The sequence below is a fragment of the Channa argus genome, chromosome 11, assembly GCF_033026475.1.
Source record: "Channa argus isolate prfri chromosome 11, Channa argus male v1.0, whole genome shotgun sequence".
In the NCBI taxonomy this organism is placed as follows: domain Eukaryota; kingdom Metazoa; phylum Chordata; class Actinopteri; order Anabantiformes; family Channidae; genus Channa; species Channa argus.
The window spans coordinates 9,506,309-9,526,634 of NC_090207.1; the positions used below are offsets into that span (position 1 = coordinate 9,506,309).

General features: G+C 38.7%; 1 protein-coding gene across 2 annotated transcripts in view; it reads left to right on the forward strand.

The window, feature by feature from the left end:
- The window catches only part of LOC137135572 (dmX-like protein 1), a 51,367-nt gene that overhangs the window by 26,636 nt on the left and 4,405 nt on the right, over positions 1–20,326 (forward strand). Inside the window, exons 25-50 of one of the 2 annotated variants that reach the window (XM_067519843.1) lie at positions 833–930; positions 1,096–1,261; positions 2,210–2,338; positions 2,469–2,607; positions 3,351–4,150; positions 4,530–4,628; positions 5,143–5,310; positions 6,288–6,479; positions 6,609–6,685; positions 8,457–8,560; positions 9,140–9,394; positions 9,842–10,044; positions 10,543–10,691; positions 10,893–10,978; positions 11,118–11,319; positions 12,002–12,119; positions 12,486–12,548; positions 14,348–14,434; positions 15,186–15,304; positions 15,713–15,860; positions 17,845–17,905; positions 18,383–18,510; positions 18,934–19,011; positions 19,183–19,274; positions 19,443–19,495; positions 19,842–20,059. In XM_067519843.1, coding sequence (XP_067375944.1) covers positions 833–930; positions 1,096–1,261; positions 2,210–2,338; positions 2,469–2,607; positions 3,351–4,150; positions 4,530–4,628; positions 5,143–5,310; positions 6,288–6,479; positions 6,609–6,685; positions 8,457–8,560; positions 9,140–9,394; positions 9,842–10,044; positions 10,543–10,691; positions 10,893–10,978; positions 11,118–11,319; positions 12,002–12,119; positions 12,486–12,548; positions 14,348–14,434; positions 15,186–15,304; positions 15,713–15,860; positions 17,845–17,905; positions 18,383–18,510; positions 18,934–19,011; positions 19,183–19,274; positions 19,443–19,495; positions 19,842–20,059 — 4,032 coding nt within the window. The remainder of the gene's footprint in view (positions 1–832; positions 931–1,095; positions 1,262–2,209; positions 2,339–2,468; positions 2,608–3,350; positions 4,151–4,529; positions 4,629–5,142; positions 5,311–6,287; positions 6,480–6,608; positions 6,686–8,456; positions 8,561–9,139; positions 9,395–9,841; positions 10,045–10,542; positions 10,692–10,892; positions 10,979–11,117; positions 11,320–12,001; positions 12,120–12,485; positions 12,549–14,347; positions 14,435–15,185; positions 15,305–15,712; positions 15,861–17,844; positions 17,906–18,382; positions 18,511–18,933; positions 19,012–19,182; positions 19,275–19,442; positions 19,496–19,841; positions 20,060–20,326) is intronic. The other variant, XM_067519844.1, reaches the window with a different exon arrangement.

A 20,326-nucleotide genomic window follows, 5' to 3' on the forward strand; every position in this document is an offset into this window, starting at 1 on the left:
TTACAAGTGAGCCCATGGTGCATACTGTAAATATGTGAAAACGTATTTGTGCTTGATGAGATTATAATCGTGTTAAAGCATCACAACCACTAATTATCATCTACCGTTGTTAGCCTAATTGTTTCACTCAAGTTGCAGCACTGTTGTCAAATGCGCACTGCTTCATTTGTAAGATAAACATAGTCATTAATCTTTTTTATTAAAGTACAATATGTACCTCAGAAACATGGCAAGGCGCTGTTTTACGTCAATTGGCTTCCTGGAATTGCTTCTCTGATTTTTTTCAAATGCGGTGCCAGAATCATCAACAACTTCTAAAACTGTCCCACCGGAATTCTGTCATCCAAAACGTACCAGCCACTCCTGCACTAAGCTGTAAAAATCTCTTTCTCCCCTTCTTACTAACATGTGATGTACTCATTCATCTCCTTATCAAAATCATATTTGTCACATTATTTTGTTTAGTTTAGTTTTTTAGTTGCACACATTTGAATAGTTGTGCTTTTAATTAACCTCCAAATTTTCAGTTCTTTTGTGTATTTTGTTGGAGTCCTTTCTAATGTGTAAAGACCTTAGGGCTATGAAGGTTAGCCATTTATGTACAAGCACTACATTCTAAATATCTATTGTTTTATTCATACTGTTAATGAAGTGGTGTCATGTAAGTGAAAGAGAGTTTTTGCTGATGTTTCCGAAATGTACACTATAGCACTAAGCTGTGAAAGTGAAAGCTGCCTCTTGACAACACCCATAAAACTTTAACTTGTTGTCCATATAAGATTGTATACTGTAGGCATGAGTTGAATGTATTTTTCCCCTCATATTGTTTAAGGTTGCCAAGGCTTCTTTTCAAAGAAGCAATGATCCTCTGGATGCAGCTGTATTTTACCTTGCACTGAAAAAGAAGGCAGTGGTCTGGGGATTGTACAGGTAGGCAAAACTAATATGATTTTGCATTCCAAATACAGCTGCACATACATAAAGCATAAAGTCATTACAGTATTTGCCTCTAACTTTAAAGATTAGTTCTGTCAGATTGCTGAAGACCTATGATACCAGTTTGTTGTTTTGAATCCATAATGTTGCTCTCTCCAGGTCCCAGAACAATATCAAAATGACAGACTTTTTCCGCAACAACTTCAGTGAGGACCGATGGAGGAAAGCTGCACTGAAAAATGCCTTTTCTCTGTTGGGAAAGCAGCGGTTCCAGCACTCTGCAGCCTTCTTCCTTCTAGCCGGCTCCCTTAAGGATGCTGTGGAGGCAAGTGCAAAGAAGACACGACACAATGTTTGCAAGAAGCACTTGTTCCTTCAGCTGCTAGTGCCACTTGTCAGCCTTCTAAACCTAACTTCGAAATCTTGCTTTCAGTTTGAGTTAAATCAAGTGCTGCTCATTTTCATTCTCAGAGGGCCTTGGGCATTATAATTGTGCCTTTTTTCTCCCAACAAGTCATAGTCAAGGGCAGTATTTGATGAGATATTAAAAAGAGTAAAACCACATTCACAAAAGCAGACCTCAAAACCAGTATGTCTGTAGTGTTCTCTTTATTATTAAAACAGCTCTGTACACTCCCGCAGTGGTGTCATTGTCAAGAGCTTAGCACAATACACTGAAGAATTATTGATGTTGGCAGTTGACTCTTGGGTGGGATGTCTTAGTGAGAATTTTTTAACAGCATGTCATCACATTCATAAAATAGCAGTGCTGCACTTGTAGACTTCACTCTCTCTACAATCTTTTTTTAACAAAATCCTATTTGCACCTTTGTTTTTTAATGTATGATTGTTAGGCTGCCATAAAAAAAAAAATACAGGGGACCATCCTTCTGCTCACATGCCAAGAGAGCTGCTCCTGGTATCTTGTTTACTTAACCTCTTATTTCTTTCAAGGTTATTTCTGTTTAGAAAGTCCCTGAAGCAATGACTCACATTATTTCATCTGTGTGAGTAACAGGAGCTTCTCTAGCATTTTATGGAAATGAGCGTCACCCGGGCAAAGGGCTGTCATTGACTTTGTTTAGTCTCTCTGGCTGGGAGGTAGTCTCATTTAAATGCGCCTCACACTTTGAAGCAACTAAAGCAATTTCAACTATCCATGGTCGTCTTCTCTTATTTGGGCTCTTTGGTTCTTTCCTTTCCTTTTTCCCAGAAAAACAAACGAAAAAGTTGTAACTGCCGAAATGATATCTTGTGTTATAATTTCCTCCAGGTGTGCTTGGAAAAAATGCAGGATCTACAACTGGCCCTCGTGATCTCCAGATTGTTTGAGTCTGAGTTTGAGATGGCATCCACCTACAAAAAGATCCTCCAGCGATATGTTCTAGGACAAGACAAACAGGTGTAGACAGCTTGTGCATGTCACAGCCTCTGCAGCTATTGTTTTTACTATGTCATCAAACTACCCTGTGTTTGACTCTGTAGCACTGTAGAGACCAGAATGAGACATTGTAATTATCCCTATATTTCAGATTCCAGCTCACGAGGACCCGTTCCTGCGGAGCATGGCTCACTGGGTCCTGGAGGACTATAGCAGAGCATTGGACACTCTGCTTGAGCAGCCTGCTAACAGGGCCACTTCAGACTCCGTTGAAAATAAATGTGACCATGGTAAATCTGCAGAGCTCTCTTTTGGCGTTTTCAAACCCACCTTGTTTAGTCCAGTGGAATTCAAACTCTGTTCCTTTTCCCCCTTGGTACGGTTCATACGTGCAGATCTGAACACAGCAGTCGTCCTCAGATGCAGACCAAAAGAAGCACATTGAGACCCTGTAGTAGATTGGGGCTAGAGGGCGGGCTGGTTGTGGTAAAAACGTAATCTGGCCCAAAAGAACATGATGTAGCTAAATGGCTAGTTACTACTCGTGTTCTTTACAAAGTGTTAAGCTGGGGGGGTTTTTTTTCATTCTTTTTTAAAAGTGAATTAAGCATCTGCTACAACATTTTGGTTGGTTTATTGCAAAAATAATCATCACAGTCATGAACAAATGCTAATCGTGCAATTGTTCTGTGTTACAGTTAGCTAGCCGAAGGCCTCAAGCTAAACCTATCCCAAAAATATAAAAAAAGAGTGAACAGTATGCCTCATCTTTTTGTACACCAGTTGCTTCCTTTTAAGCTCCAAACTCCACCTTCTCCATTTTTAAAGTGAGTGCAGTTTCTCACTGTATAGGTCCTCACATAGCTGCTTTCCTCAATTTATCTAAAGGTTCAACAATGATTCTGTCATATAAACTACAGTATAGGTCCATTTCTGTGTCTGATGTAGTAACAGCTATTTCTTGCAGGTACAAAGAGTTTGTCTTTTCCACCAATACAGATAAAAGCCAGTTTCCTCTGTTGTTCTATGACAGGTTCCTCTTCTGTGTCTACGTGTAACCCTGAGGCTTTTAACTTTTACACCTACCTTCGTACCCACCCGCTCCTTCTTCGGCGCCATTTTAGTTCTTCAGACAAGGCTAGAGTTGGCCTGACCGCTGAGTGTCGCAGGGCTGACTCCATCAGTCTGGAGGAGAGAAGACTGTTTTTCACAGCTGCATATGCACATATGCAAGCGGGTTGTCCCATGCTAGCACTTGAAGTCCTGTCCAAGATGCCCAAAGTCCACAAGCATTCCAAAGTCCCCAAAAAGCAGGATACAAACATCGCTGCTGAACTCAGTGTTGGGAGTAAGACTGGACAATCATCAGATTTAGACTGGTCTCAGCCAGCTCTGAATGGCTATGTGTCTGATGGAAACAGCTTATCCAACAGCCAGTCAGATTCAGTCTTAAGTTTTGATTGGAGCCAGCCGTCAGTGACGATTCCAGATGATTCCTTAGAGCTGAAGTGGGACAGTGACAAAGATGTTGATGAAGAAGATGATGAAGATGGAGAAAAAACAGAAACTGCAAAGAGCAATAGAACTGCTGATAGCGCCAGTGTATTCCAGGACACACAAGATGCCATGTCACCGCTAATGGAAAAGGGGACGGGAGAGGATAGTGAGGAGAGCAATGACTTTATTGCACCACCTGATGACATCTTGGCAGCTCAGCTGAAGTTTGCAGCCTGCTTGAAGATTATGACCAATGAGCTCCGGACACTGTCAACAGGATATGAACTGGACGGAGGAAAGCTACGTTATCAGCTTTATCAGTGGTTGGAAAGAGAGGTGAAAGCACACACACAACATAACCTAAATTCTAAAGTCATTATAATTAACATGTTTGTTTAAATGTTTTTATAATATCTGTGTGGTAAAACATTTGTCTGGCTGCTTCTTTGTGTTCTCTCAATACAACTTTAATGACTGGCATAACTGCCACATCTCTCCAGTCTTGATGTTCATTCTTTCAAGTTTTTATATCTCTGTGCGCACTTTGCCAGTACATATAAACCTCACTTTAGTAATAACATCAGTGGTTTTCTCCTATGAAGTTGTTGTCTTCCCCTGTGGAAACATACATTTTGCTTTCACTGCCATGCATGGATGATGCATTTTATTAATTGATTGATAAATTAATTTGATGATACAATTCTGTTTTCCCTAGGTGGAGGCTCTTCAGCAGTGCTGCAGCTACAAGCCCTGCCTGCAAGAGTTGTCTGCCCAGGGTGATGCTTTTGTTTCAGGGTTGGTGGAGGAGGCAGAGGTGGGTATACAGACCTGACTGCTTCTAGAATGCTTAGATGTTCATGAGAAAAAAATCAATGCAACACTTGCTATAATAAAAATTTAAGACAATGGCTCAGTGTTTCGTGACATAGTTTCAAAATAACTGTTTTATTCAAGAGTTGTTGCACCACTCTCCCTTGGATCTTTTATTGTCAAACCAGACCTTTCTGACAACTTGTTGTGAATTTTGATCTATTCTGTGATATTTTTTCAGTCTCAGACATAAACCTAATTATACATACCGATCCTTTCACAGTCTACTTACTGTGTATTCACAAATAAAACATTACATTTAAAGACCCAGTAGTTTATCTCTTGTTGACAGAAAAGATGAATGTAAATTGTTTTAAAACGATTGTTTTTAGTCGTCACTCTGGAATTTTTTTTTTTTTTTTTGGTATCTGAACACCAGCCAGTTGGATAACATTAGTGTATTTACAGTAATGTTGATTGATTTGTCTATAAAACTAATAAAGTAAATGGTTTTCCAGCCTGGGAGCCCCCGTGCTGACAACCAGAGGAGCAGGAGACACTGGCTGCAGAGTAACCAGCCTTTACTGAGGATGTTTCTGAGCTACTGCAGCCTGCATGGGTCTCATGGTGGGGGACTGGCTTCTGTACGGATGGAGCTTATATTGTTGCTTCAAGAGTCTCACCAGGTAATAATACATCCACAAATGCACACTGAAAATAAGTGAGAGAGAGAGAGAGAGAGTGAGAGTGTGAGAGAGATAGAGAGAGAGAGAGAGTGAGAGATTTGATTAGTAGAAGTCTTTAATACATTAATTAAAAAGCGCCAAAATTTGTTTGTTAGAATTTCCCAAATGTTTAAATTATGTTGAGTTATGAACAAAGCAAGCAAACGTGATAAATATTTGCCAAATGTGGTATTGTTAGTCCTATTACTGGCTGCTTAGAAGCCAAAATAACTGCAGTAACCTGCACAAAAATAAAAAGTAAGGGAAGAATACGGGGCAGGTGAGGAGGAAAGTACAAATGAAAGACAAACATGAAGCCATTTCATAGCTTGTCAAATGCTCAGACTTTGTTAGTGCCCTTTGGCAATCGTCTACACAGTTTCGGGAACAGCTGACAGGTTGTGCTGAATCTCCAGGCTTCTGGGGGAGGTTCTGCCTTAGGCTGACTATCAGAAGGTTGGGTGGAATTTTAGAAGGTAAACAACTCAATGAGGCAACATGGGAACAATGCTCTTGAATGTTAGCACTGTTGATAGGCACTGGGGGTCCTTCCCACACTTCACTTTGGTTTTGGAATAAAGCAGACTCTTTTGTCCTGCTCCAGCCCATAGTTGTCAAATTTCAATATTCATGTCAAGGAAATTTTACTGTTTTTCTTTTTGTATTAACTTCAGTTATTCTGCAGAGCTTCTGCTAAGGAAGATGGTGAGTGAATGTGACTCCTCAAGCATGAGAAACATGTCTTTGATACTCTGACATGTTGGGAGTCATGTTCAGGAATCTGGTAAACTCAAACAAACTGCCTCCATTGCCAATGTCTTTATGCCTTTTTCACTCTTTATATGTCATCCACACATGCGGCTCTCTTCAGTACAGTTTTTTTTTTTTTTTTTTTGTTACATGCTGTGATACACCATTTCTCTGACTTGGGCCCACAGGATGACTCCATTCAATCAGTGGTGACATCAGTTTCCCAGCCCACTTCGATCCCTCTTCTGATGGCTTGTACAGCCAATGTAAAAACAGTTGTGGCCAATCCCATCGTCCACCTGACCAACCTGACTCATGACATCTTGCAGACAATCAATGCACTTGACTCTCCTCCACATCCTGATGTTGTAAACAATGAGGTGAATCAGTCTTAAATACAGATTTATCCATTGTTAGAGAAGCTATGAATTTCATTTAACATTTTCATTTTTTTCATATTTGCAAATAATTGCTAGTTCATGTTTTTTAATAAAGGTTATTTTTTTTAGATCTATGTGATGCACACCTTGGCTGCCTCCTTGTCTGCCTGTATATATCAGTGTCTCTGCGATGGACACACCTACAGGTAAGGGTCTGAGCAAAGAATTCTTTTTCTTTTTTTAATCACTGAATATAGTATCCCCTAACCTATTAACCCTCTAGCAAAGCAATATAATGAGCATCTTTCTACTCAACTTTATTACATCACAACCCTTGAGCTGTTTTTAAGCCATCTGTTTTTATAAAAATGTATTTGGGATCCAGGGACATGAATCTTTGCATGTCACAGGCCACATAAAAAATGCTCATATGCACCCTGACTCAAAAGGGTTTGAGCTCATAGTGGATCTAAAGAACAACCTCTCTAAGCAAGATTTAACCTTCTTGTCTTCAAGCATGCCTAACTTTGATTCAAATTGTTCATATTCCACCACATTTGCCTTGACTTGGTTGCATTAACAGCACCGAGTAACAGAGTTGTGAGTAATTTGCGGTTTTCCTGTCTGTAGCAAACAAAGTGTTAAAATGGTTTTATTTGTATATATGTTAGAAAGCTTATTGGAGCAGAATAATAAGAAACAGGGGGGAGGGGACATGACTGCTGGTAACAAAGCATATTTTATAATGACAGGGTAATGGACACATACAGTTGAAGACAAACACCCAAAAGTAGAAAGTGAAATAACCCTTTTGGCTTATGCCTGTTCTGCTGAGCTGTGAATCATTTTAATTAGTGGTTGACCAAATTTCCAACCTCCCACGACTCTCAAAGATGTGATTAAATGCACACATACAGCCATCTATCACATGCTGTTGGGAATTAAACAGTCTATTGAAATTAGAAAGGCTATTTCTAATTTAACACAGTCTTTGTTATGATATAAGTCTATGATATGAACTCACGTGGGGTGACTGTGGCGCAGGAAGGTAGAGCGGTTGTCCACCAATCTTGCAGTTGTTAGTTCGATCTCCGGCTCCTCCGGTCACATGTCGAAGTGCAAGACACTGAGCATTGGCCTGCTGTTTGTTTTTTCCTTTCAAATGTGAGCAAGAGAGTATGTATATTTTGTTAAAGGTATTTCAGGATTTGGGTTGTAGGGGTTGAGTGTTTTGGTACATTTTCTGCCCTTTTCTATCTCTGTGTTTTCACGTTAACCTTGCGGGCATTTAATTTAATTGACTGGTAAGAAAACAATCAACAGCTACTACAATATGAAGCCTAATACACCTATAGATTACTTTACTTGTTTGGTCCATGTATGTTTTTAGGTATTAAAGACTTGTGAATAGATTGTCACTACAGTTTCTGCCACTAGCACTTCTGATTGATGTTGCCTTTTACCTTCAAATTCTTTTTGATGTGGAGGCAATTGGGGTTTTTTGTTTTTGTTTTTGTTTTTGTTTTTTTCAGAACTTTAAAGGGGGACTTATTGAATGTTAGGAACTTAATGGACTCTCTGTTGGGTTACACATTTCGTATTCTCTGTTAAAATATCCTCTCTGACCATCCAGGTTTTTAATGTGTTTTTTGAAACTTGAGCACTTGATCATGAAGTGCTTCTTCTCTGTTACAAAACAGCAAAAATGGATGTCTAACAGGAGATTCAGCCTATTAGTATTTCATGTCTTGACAGAACAGAGCCTGACAGCAGAGCCTCTTTCTTAGAAACTAAATCTCAGGATTCTGAACAAAAGCTAAAACATTTAAAGTAAAACACAGGCATTATATATTTAGATCACCTAACCCATTTTTTTTCAAGACAACATTTTACATCTAATATAAATGTTTTGCTTTGTGCCTTCATGAAGACTTTTTGGGATCATCTCTTCTTTTTGTCCCATTTCATCTCCCACAGTCATGTAAATCGTTTCACTGGGATTGTGTATCAGAAGCAGACAGTCAGAACTGTCAGCATGGATGAGTCTGTTCAGCCCAACACGTCTCCTGCACAGTGGCCAGGTAAATAAACAAAAATGTAATGCTAAACATTACTTAAACAGCTGGGCACTATAGTTTTTAGCAAACAGGAATCAAAATGAGTAAAAAGGGTATTTACTTCGTAAGACTGACACGTCAGTGATTATGGATCAGCATGGCAGTGTAAATGAGATTTAAAATATAGTGACTGTCTATCAAGATAAAGAAGCATGTCACTCAGTGCAAGAGTGTGGTTTATTTGTTTTAAGACAGTGGAGTTTTAAAGCGCTGTGGAAATGGCTAAATCAGGCTCTACAGAAAATTCTTGGTAGTAGGACAGATTGGTTTTGATGTTTTGTTGGAAGGCTTTTCCAAGAAGAGAAATACTTTAAACTGTAAAATTGTGCATCCTGTCATTGGTGTTTTGAATGGATTCCACAATAGGTCACTAAATGTGCCTATTTGTTTCATTTTCAAATATGTTTCTGTGTTTTGTTTTTGTTTTGTTTTTTTAATTATGGTCAATTACTCAAAATTACAATTTTTATATTGTAGTGTTTTTCAAATGCCACTGTCTTTTTCCTTTCCTCCCTGCCCTCCTTCACTCATCCTTCCCTCCAGGTATTGCCTCTCTGATTCGTCGCTTGAGCTCAGCAGGTGAGGAGAGCCAGCCAGGCTTGACTGTGTTGCTCTGTGAGATCTTGACTGCGGTTTTCCTCAGTCTGTTTGTTCATGGCATGGCCACTCACTCCTGCAATGAGCTGTTTCGCATTGTGGCCCACCCCCTCAACAGCAACCTTTGGGTCACAGTGTTCGGAGGAGGTGCCCAGATCCAGGTCATGCAGAATCCCAACAGCCCAACAAGATCAAGACCAGGTGATTGTTTAGGACTGTCTCTTTTTCTCTGGGTATTCCTGAGTGACTGTCTTTCACTGTGTGGGGGGTTTTCATTTAGAGGTCACTCAGTAGCTTAATCAAATCAATCCTGCTAAACTAATTGGGTTCCATCTGTAGGACACAGTGAAATCCATCAACCTATTAGTAAGGAGCTGTTTCTCTCACAGTCTGCCTGTGCTACTCTCTCATGGTTGGCAGTGGAAAACTGATGTAATGCAACTGTAACACTTGTTTATTTGATATTTTAAACTACACATTTTGGTTTATTTTATTTTTTAAATACATAGATATTAATAATTAAAATCAAAAGGCATGTCAGGTTTTGGCATGCTAAACTATAAAAAATCACAAGAGTGTGGTTCTGATGATGGACGACCACTGATCTGCAGTAGCATTTTAAGCCTATGCTTTCTCTTTACATCCCAGCCTCTCCAAGTAGCTCAGACAAGAAGTCCAGACGTTTCCGGTACCTGTCATCACGCAGTGGATCTAGAGAGGAATCTGGAATAGAGCGGGAGGGCCTTTACAGTCCCAAGCATGAACGTGTAGTGGAACCAGAACCTACTTCCACCTTTAAAGAACGATTTGTCCCTCCAGAACTCAGCATTTGGGATTACTTTATTGCCAAGGTAAAAAAAATACATTTAATTAATTAATTATTGATAAATACAGATATGACTGTCATATGGACTCATTTTCATTTCTGAGTTTAATAGATTTGCTTTTGATTGGAATAATATTTTATGCTCCGTTTATGCAAAATAGCAGTTATGGTTAGGTTTCTACACACGTCAGTTACGCTATTACTGTGAAGATGCATGCTGGTTGAAATGCCTTATTTGAATAAGTATGCAGATGTTACTTTTAATTTATGTTATTTTTAATGAGCTATGTACCTAAGCAATATGAATAGAATTTGCTTGTACTGGAAGGCATGTGAAGAAGGCTCACACAGCACATTAAGCTTAGAATCCATCAAAGCTGTGAGAGAACACATTGTAATACAACATTTCATGTTCCACGTCTTTAAAGAGCTTTGGATTTGTGTAATACTGTACTTTGATTTGTCGTTACAAAGTTAGAAAGGGTTAATGAGAAGTTTGGAATATTGTTGCTGTGTCTTTTAGCCTTTCTTGCCACCATCGGAAAACAGTATTGAATATGACTCTGAGGACAGCAAAGGAAGTCAAGATGAAGATGAAGATGATGATGAAAATGAAGATGTGTTTGACCCCAACTCTCCACTAAGAGAACATTCAAACCACAATTCATACAGGTAATGGCACAGCACTAAGTAGATGTCACTGAAAACATTGACTCTGCCTTGAGTAAACATTTGTTTAGCTGCAAACATTTTCTCTGCATTTGACCTCAACAGACCTTTTTGGCCACAGGATTTTGAAGCTTGCTTTGGAATTTTTTACGTTGTCTTTGTTCCAAACTGTAATCTAATTTGTTATGGCTTCTTCTACTTTAGTTGGTGTTTAATGCGTCTGGCAATGGTTCAGCTGGTGTTGGTCAATCTCAAGTCCTTTTACCCAATGGCCGGATATGATCTATTAGGTAAACACTGAAATACCCCACACATCATCTAATGGACTAACATCTTGATTGTACACAAGGGCCGGCCCATTTCTCACTGTCTCTTTCAGCTAATCTTATTGTCTTGTTGTTTGTGTGTGTCTGCTTCCATTTACCACAGATCTGCCTGTGGGCTCTCCTCTGTGTCACGCTATCCTGAAAACACTGCAGCGCTGGGAGCAGGTGTTGCAGAAAAGGCTGGAGATCTTTGGTGGCCCCCCTCCCAAATACATTCTTACCCACCTCCAGGATGAAACAGTCACACCTGGCCCTGCTCTGCTCAGACATAAGGCGCTGTTTGAACCATGCAACACCCCATTCAGGTAACATCACACTGTAACAGCACAAGTTAAAAAATGATGTTTTTTTGCTTTTAAGCACTATGAATTTTTTAGTATTGATGCTGTTGAATCGCTTGGTTTGCATTTACCACTAGATGTATGCAAACATTTGGGTCCCCCAGATCTAACTCCATGTTTTGTAGATTTTTGACATGAAAATAACTAACGCTGGCAGAAATCTGCCATTAAAATTAGGCTAGAAAGGCAGTTAGTTGCCAGCAGTAATTTGAAGCTGTGATATCTGTCATGGTTTACTAAGTACTGACTGTTCCTGAACTTTTGCATGTCACAATAACTTTTCCCATCTTCGTGAAATTCATGAAATCATAAATGACACCCATTAATATTTGAAGGAGTACTGAGTATTGTTTGCTTCTGGGGTAGTTGCTGCCTTCACATAGTGTTCTTCATAGACCCACATTCTTTATCTCTGAGCACATTGACCCCTTGTAGAATTCCACGTGGCCTGTACATACTGTAGGGAATTACTGCATCTTCATGCATTTTGCCCTAAGCTTTAGATACAGTGTGCAAACTTTTTCAGATGAGCACAAACTGCACAAATCAAAATATTTTGAGCAGAATTTGTTGTGCTTCAGTGAACTGATGCAACTGATTTAACTGTGTGACTGTTAATATGCAGGAGATGTTCTGCTCTTTTTAGGTCTAACAACCTTTCAGCACTGCCAGTGAAACGTTTGTGGCAGCATCTGGTCAAGCAGGAAGAGGTGCAGGAAACGTTCATTAGAAACATCTTTACCAAGAAGCGGAACCAGAATGAGGTACATCATGTTCACACCATGTCAGCGCACTGCATGAACTGTCACTTTATATTAATTACATTTTTTTTTTTTTTTGTATAACACTTTATTTTGTCATGATTACAATTTGTATTTATCCCAAGCTAAACTGCACATTATTGTCGTTCATTTTTGTTTTGGGGATTTTTGTTGTTGTTCCGCAGTCCACACATATTATTCTTGCGTCCACTTGCATGATGATGATGATTTTAAATTTATTCAAATATTTACACCCTGTTTGATTAACAGCACAATAATTCACTTTCTGTGTATGGTTGCATGATTCATCACTGTTGTATGGTGTCCCTGCTTGTATGTCTCCTGTGCTGCTCCCCCCAATCATTAAAGTCGATTGAGGACCAGGCTGACAATATGAAATATTCAGGGATCGACGAGACAGGAAACAATCAGGTATTGCTACTTTAGATTAATTATTGCTTATAAAATTGGAGTTAGATGAGTTTGGGTGTCAAATCTCAGTACATTTTAATTTAATTATCAAAAACTATATAAATTGTTCTTTAATCATTCTTTGATCTGATATTGCATGTTTTGAATGAAACTAGTAATCTTAAGCTGTATTTTATCAAGTTAAAAACCACAATAAACACATGTAATATATTTAAATATATATTCTTTAGGAATATTGGTCTATATTATGCAAAATAAGGTACTGTAATGATGTTGTTGAAATTGTTCCAGCATTATTTAAGTTAGATTATTTTCATTATTTTCATAGTACTGCAAGATATTTTTTGTCACAGTTGACAAAAGGAACATTTCACACATTTTACAAGCACACGTTAAAGTCTGACACACCTGGGCTGCACTCGTAAAGCTAGTGTCAACATGTCAGATGTAGAGATGATTCTTTATCACAAACTCAAAGTTATCTATATAATGAAATATGTTTCCAAGAACCAGCCTGCAACACAGTATGACATTTCCTCATCCTGAGAGTTTCGTGTGTTGTTAATGAAAGTGTGGAAGGTTTTCATTGTACACAGCACTTCTGGTTTGACAAGACCAATGAGTTGACCATATTCTACTGTGCAGATGTTATGAAACCATATAAAAGTCCTTTACATCGTGATTCTATGGCACGTGTGGTAAAATCTTAATGTTAGAAATGGGTTCATGCCCAATATTTATTTTTACAACATGATAGTAAATATGGTCTTTTAAATAAACTTTAAATCTTGATACAGCTACAGGAAGATTCATACAAAAGTATTTTAAGGGCCATGAACTCTGAATGTTGCACCATTTCCATATTAATCTTGTATTTAGCTGTCTAAATATTCATGTGAATGTTAACCATAAATCTTAAATCGCACTGTCCAATGATGCTCCATAGAGGTTTTCTAATCGTCTGGCTCTCACTATGCAAGCTGCTGTGTTATAGCAACTCCATTTGGCTCTGTGTTAATTAACCCAGTATCTCAGAGGACAAGCTATGAAGCTGAAAAGATTCTGATTAATGGGCCTAACACTGTCGCAGTGAATCTGAGTCCCACAGGGATTATGCGCTCAACAAAAATGGCAAACCACCATATTTAGATTTCTGCAAGTCAAGTTTTAGTTTATTCCATCTGACAGGAAAAGACATGGTCTTTTCCCCTTGAATAAATGCCGTAAAGACTTTAATTCAATCTCATGCCCAAAGGATGCCTGTCTGATTTTGAGCAACTTGGGCATTAAAATGTAATATGTCTATAAAACACTGTACTACATTCTGCCGCTGCACATAGACCTTAATGGCACAACTTGTGGTGCTCGTCACTCAAGGGTTGTTGGAGTAATACCATCGAGTGGCACTAACCCAGTTATGTGGGTTGCTGTGGTTAACAGTTCGGCATGATGCACCTCACATTTCCTCTCCTGAGCCTAAAGGCAAGACAAACCCATAAACAGAGAGTGCACATGTTACACAGCACAGAAAACAAATATTAGCCCCAGGCTGAGGCTTGGCCCCATCAGCTTTGTTATCCTCTACAGGAAATAATTTGACACATACACAATACTCATGGGGCTTGTCATGTCATTGGTTTGGTAGCATAAAGGGAAATGTATGTGAAGTTCTAGCTGTTTATTTTTTATTTATTTATCTAAAAAAAATTCTGCAGGAAATGTTTAGAAACATTTTAGCTGCAATGATTCAGTCTCTGTGGTGGTGATTTTTGTGTTTGTGCATGTGCGTGCGTGTGCAGACTGAGTCAGATCTGGGCTCCCCCGGAGGAAAGGCACGCATCATCCACAAGGAATCTGACATCATCACAGCCTTTGCCATCAACAAGGTACAACTGTTACAGACTCCTGGCGTTAAATCTTGCCTTCGGATATTTTATTTAAGAACGTTTTAAAACTGCTCTTATCAAAACTTGTAGATTAACACTGGGTCAGATGTCTGTGTCAGTTGTCATAATGCAACTGTACACGGCCTGCTCGGCACCAAAAGGCTGCACACAGTAAAGAGTTTAAATGCTTAAGGGCAAGATGTTTTCAGCGGGAGTTGGAGGAAACCAAAACAGAAGTAAAAGGACAAATGTTTTGTCTAGAAATTGACCGGAAATACAAAAATAAATCTTAATGTTTCTGTATGTATATATGCCTACATATAGAGTAAAGAAGTGTGTTTGCTATTTTGTCATTTCAATTTTATAAGGTAATTACATATTTAGTCTTGTTTTCTGAATGTTTGAACTGTCGTGGAATCAAACAGCTCTAACAAAAAACACACTTTTTGGCCGATGGTAAAACTTTGTAGCCCTTTAAATTGCTGAGCTTGTGTTTTCTTTGTTTAAAATAGAAAGAGGTTCAGACTTGATACCCTTGTTTAATTGTAGTTTTTTATTTAAAGGGAAGCATTACTACTGGATAGTTTTGTAACTAGGCAAAATGAAATGAATTTAAAACACATTTTTCACTCTTATGGATGTTCATTCTTTTTATATTTTGCACTTACTACTTCTTACTACTTCAAGCCTCACCTTATTGTTCTGTTACTTGTCTCGCCTATTCCCAACTCCATGTTTATGTCCATTTCAGGCAAATCGTAATTGTTTAGTCATGGCCTCCACCCATGATATTCAGGAGCTGGATGTTTCATCCATCTTGGCCACACAGATCTTTACATGGATCGGTGATGATGAAGCTGAAGCTAAAAAGTAAGCCATCTGAATAGGTGTTGATGATATGTGCATACTGTATTTGATGAGGCCAGTGGCTCTGAGTGTTCATCCAGAGTAACCTCACCTTTTCACCCTCATAGCAATGGAGCTAAAATGAGTGTGGGTGTGGACAATGCGATTGGTTCAGTTCTCACTATGTAGGTGGTGCTCATGCACGTGCATTGTTTGTCTTTTGTGTATGGCTGTGCGCACAAATTGTTATTGGTTTGTGTGCGGCTGCTTCTTTGAGGTTTTTGTAGAAAACCAGAACACTGGTACTTTCTGTCAGTATTTTATTTGTATGCATAACTAATAAAATGCACAGTGCTAACAAAAAAACAATTGTGCATTAGGTTATATTTTTCCAAGAATCATCAGTACATCTAACTATTATTCTATCTGCAGTGTTGGAGGTGATGACTTCTTAGTGGTCCATACGCGCGATGACTTTGTCGCCCTACATGGCACTACACCGTACACCCACAGTAGCCCAGGAACCCCAATCAACATGCCGTGGCTGGGAGGGGTGCAGACAGGCAGGGGTGCAAGTGTGGTGAGTCTGTAATGATGATGATATCCAAAGCCTGTTTCAGACATGAACTCCAGAGAATGTCAGGAGGATCAGGTCCTGAAATTGTCTGGAGTTCCCCTTTCAGGCATTTACAACATCGGGAGATAGTCTGTGCGACTAGTCTCTTGTGAAGAATTACCCTATGTAATTTAGCAAGCTGTGGCGCTTGGGTACTTCGAGTAGGGTGCAGAACAAAAGCAAAGATACGGAAGTGACAGTGTTTTGCTTTGTAACCTGGTCGTATAGCACAGAATCTCATGCTGTCCCTTGTGTTCTTTTGACGATTACCAGCTCTGCCCTTACCGACAGAAGTTCACGAATTTTGTTGTCCTTCTAGTTCGACGTTGTTGTGCTCATATAAATGAGTTCTTCACCATCGGTGTTTGTATTTGCCTGGTTTCGCGGCTTGTCATGGCAATAACGTATTGAATATTAAAGAGATTATATATTATTATATTATAGAAATTAGATATTAATATTAAATATTGAAGAGAAGACAACTGACGTTTTGACCACACTTGTGATGTGGTAATCTTTTGTCATCAATGTGATAATTTGTGGTACTTTTGTTTGTATTCCTCTGTTTTATCGCATTATTTTGCAAATCTCTGTCTTGGATTAAAGGAACATGTCAAAGCATGTCTTTCACAAGTTTTCTATTAACATAATAACAAGCATAATGTACTACTTACTGTAGAGTTAAACTTTGCTCTTAGACAGCTGAAGAGTAGACTGTGATGAGCTCAAACCTGAGCATATTTAATGTTTTGTTGTTTAAAACTTGCTTTTGCCACCTACACTGTATAAATAAAGAACTGTAAAAACACAGCATCCCTAAGTGGTAAATCTCTGCAGTATGATCTAGACAGTTGTGGTCGGCTGCACTTTGTAGTCTAACTAAACTTTGAATTGTTCATTAAGTTTCCATACTCAGTACTGCGATGATTACCATGTGGTTAAAATACTTGTGATTGCTTTTCTGGATTAAATTATTGTTGTCCGTTGGGTTTGAATCCTTAAAACTGTTGAAATTAATAATTCATCTTTGTCTGGGTTCAGTTTGTTAAATGCATCATGGCCGCTAAGCATTAGCATCCCTTGTGGAGCTAAGATGTTGTCAACTTCTACGTCTTGTGAGACAGCAGACTCAAATCTCTGCCACGTGCTGTTTTTTTTTTTTTTTTTTTTTATGGAAAAGTCTGTAATAGCTGTTTTACTGAGCCGAGAAACTTGGCGCTAGCCATTGGAAAGAAGATTGATTTAGTAGCGGTTGTAGCAATGTTTGATTCAAGGAGTTGTGAGTCATTTGTTGATATTAACCAGATCGCTCATTGCTCTTGATATGCAGACTGGACTTTGAGACGCACTCCATCGTAAATATTTTACCAACCAGGCCGACAGTTTTCTGGAGGTTGGAGCAGAATACATTTGGTGACTATAATAAGCTTTGGCAGACATTGCCAGTAATGTCTGGCTCTCTGGGACAGCAGTGATAATACGGGACAGAACATAGTAACTGACAACAGAGAAACAATGCACAGAGAAATACCCATGAATAACCCATGGCTTGCTTGGCTTTATACCACTGTAGAAAGTGAATCACATATTAATATCTCTTATTAGCAAAGCACTAGCATTCTTTAGATTTATTGTGGCTGACTGAACAATATAAATATGTGCAAAAAACAATTTACAGGCCGTTTGGACTTTGTATATACTTTTATTATTGTTAGAGATTATTAAATAGATTTTTTGTTCATAGAGGGGTTTGGTTTGAAACATTACATGTTTGATTGGAAGCTTTAGAAGTGGGCAATAGTGTTTTACTCTGCAATATTATACAGGTGTATCATTGCATTTATGTATTTCTGTTGTGATGACATCACTGTTGTGTTCCCACATTGTTCTCTGCTAAGATTGACTTCCTCCTTCCTTCTTCCCCTCTTTCTCACTTTTCTTCTCCCAGATGATCAAGCGCAACATCAACAATGTGAGAAGAATGACCTCCCATCCTACACTCCCTTACTGTAAGTACAGCTCTGATGTCTGTCAGAGTATCCGCCCCTCAAAGGTGCTAGTCAGGCTTCATATTTCTTATGTTAAAAAAAAAAACGTTCAGTGGATGATTACATCACCCAGAAAGTTTTTCATGTTAATATTTAGTAGGGGTTTGTTTGTTTGTTTTGTCTTAGTCTCACTGTGGATTAAGAAAAGGGTAAATGAGCCCACCTTCTTACAAGCCTTTATTTTCCATTCAAACAGTGTGCATTCAATCCCCACTCATAATTGAGTCGGGATTCAACTGTGACGTTTTTGGATTTAAAAATTTCCCAGTGGGTCATAAAATTGCTGTTGGAACTGGGTTTGAAAAAAGCGGATTTCTTCATTAATTATAAAATGGATGATTTGGGAAATAAAGAAATGCCAAAACCTCATGTTGAGACCAAAACGCACATCAAGATGTAGTTTAATTTAAGGTGTGTTTAATTTAAATTTTTTTTTAGATCTGACTGGAGCTCAGGATGGTAGCGTGAGGATGTTCGAGTGGGGTCACTCGCAACAGATCATCTGCTTCAGGAGTCCAGGCAACTCAAGAGTCACTAGGATACGATTCAACCACCAAGGAAACAAGGTAACAGAGTCACACACACACACTACTGATACAGTTAACTGCCACCATACGGATGTCACACTATTCTTTGCTTTGCATCATTTTGCATTGTGATGTTCGCCTATTAGAATCAGCAACATTTTCACACTTTGCTATTCAAGCACAAACCACAGTGGGGAGTTTGGCTTCAGCACACATTGTTCTTCAGCTGAGTGATTCAACCGCTCTGAACTCAGGCACTCGCCTCAAGCTAATAATTTTCTCAGATGGTGCCTCTCCTGTGCCAGCACTATCTTATCTGCTCCGGCCAAAGAGTGAAATATGCTTAAAAACTGGAACAACAGAACATGCAGAGCTCTTGATATTTTTTAAAGAGTAAGCAGTGCTTTGAATTATGAGGATCTTGATGTGTTTTCTGAACTTTTTTTATTTTTTATTTTACAGTTTGGTATCGTAGATGCTGACGGTGGTTTGAGCCTCTGGCAGACCAACACCAGTGGAAATGCACCCAAACCATACCTGGTAAGAAACTCCCAGTTGATTAATGTGCTATTGTAACTTTTTTTTGACATTTTCATAACCTTCTCAGTATCCTCACATTTTCTTCCTGTCATTAAAATTTTTGTTTACTCTTCTCCTGCTTTGCTATTACTGTCACCATTATTAACGGTGTTTTTTGTTTCTCTTTGCCAGACGTTGCAATGCCACAACAAAACAGCCCATGACTTTGTCTTTGTGAGCTCATCCTCCCTCATTGCCACTGCAGGTCTTTCAACAGACAACAGGTACAAGAGATTTTCGTCTCTGCCCAACTTAATTCTCAGACGTGAACATCTAATCAAGTGCTGAATCTTTTCCATTCAGCTCCACTGTAGTGGCCAACAGGAATAATTGCATGTCCTTTACTTAAAATGCTGGAATGGATGGTAATTTAGCCACTTTTTGTTCCACAGGAATGTTTGTTTGTGGGACACTCTAGTGACTCCTGCTAACAGCCTTGTACATGGTAAGAAAAAATGTGCCAGTTTTAAACATCTTCACACTCAAAATGATTTACGCGTTTAATCCATTAGTTGATTCAAGTAAATTAGCAGCATTTTTAACAATGATCATTTTAAATAAAACAAACCTAAAAAAAGAAGATGGACAATTTTCACCTGTTTACTAAAATTTGTATGGATTGACTAGCCATTAGATGAGAAAAAAATTTGATATTATTCCCTAACATTGTTTTCTACGCTGACCACTTATCTATATTTAATTCTTAATGCATCTTTTAATCCTGTCCTATTCCCACTAATTTGTCTATCTTATTCTAAACAGTTCAGCACATTTCTCTCTTCGCTCCTTAGCTTTCAGCTGCCATGAGTCAGGTGCTACCGTGCTCTCTGTGGCTCCCAGGCAGCAGCTGCTTATCACAGGTGGCAAGAAGGGATGGATCAGTGTCCTGGAGCTTGCCCATAAGCAACAGCGCCAGACGTTCCAGGCCCATGACTCACCAGTCAAAGCACTGGCCATCGATCCAACTGAGGACTGTTTTATCAGTGGATCAGCTGAGGGCAACATCAAGGTATTCTGACTTTTCTCTTATTATTTTGTTTTGCATTTACAAATTAATTGATGTAAAATTGTGATCATGTACTCCAGACAGGGATCAGGCAGGTTCAAAAATATTTATTTATTTATTTGATGATTTATTATTGATTTATTTGATGGCTTTCAAGGTCAGTTGAAGGTGGAAGCCAGTTTGCTCTGTTGGAGAATCTCAAGTTTACTTCATAGAAATTCTTTGGCCAAAATTATTATTTTGTATTTAAATTTTTTTTGGAAAGTGATT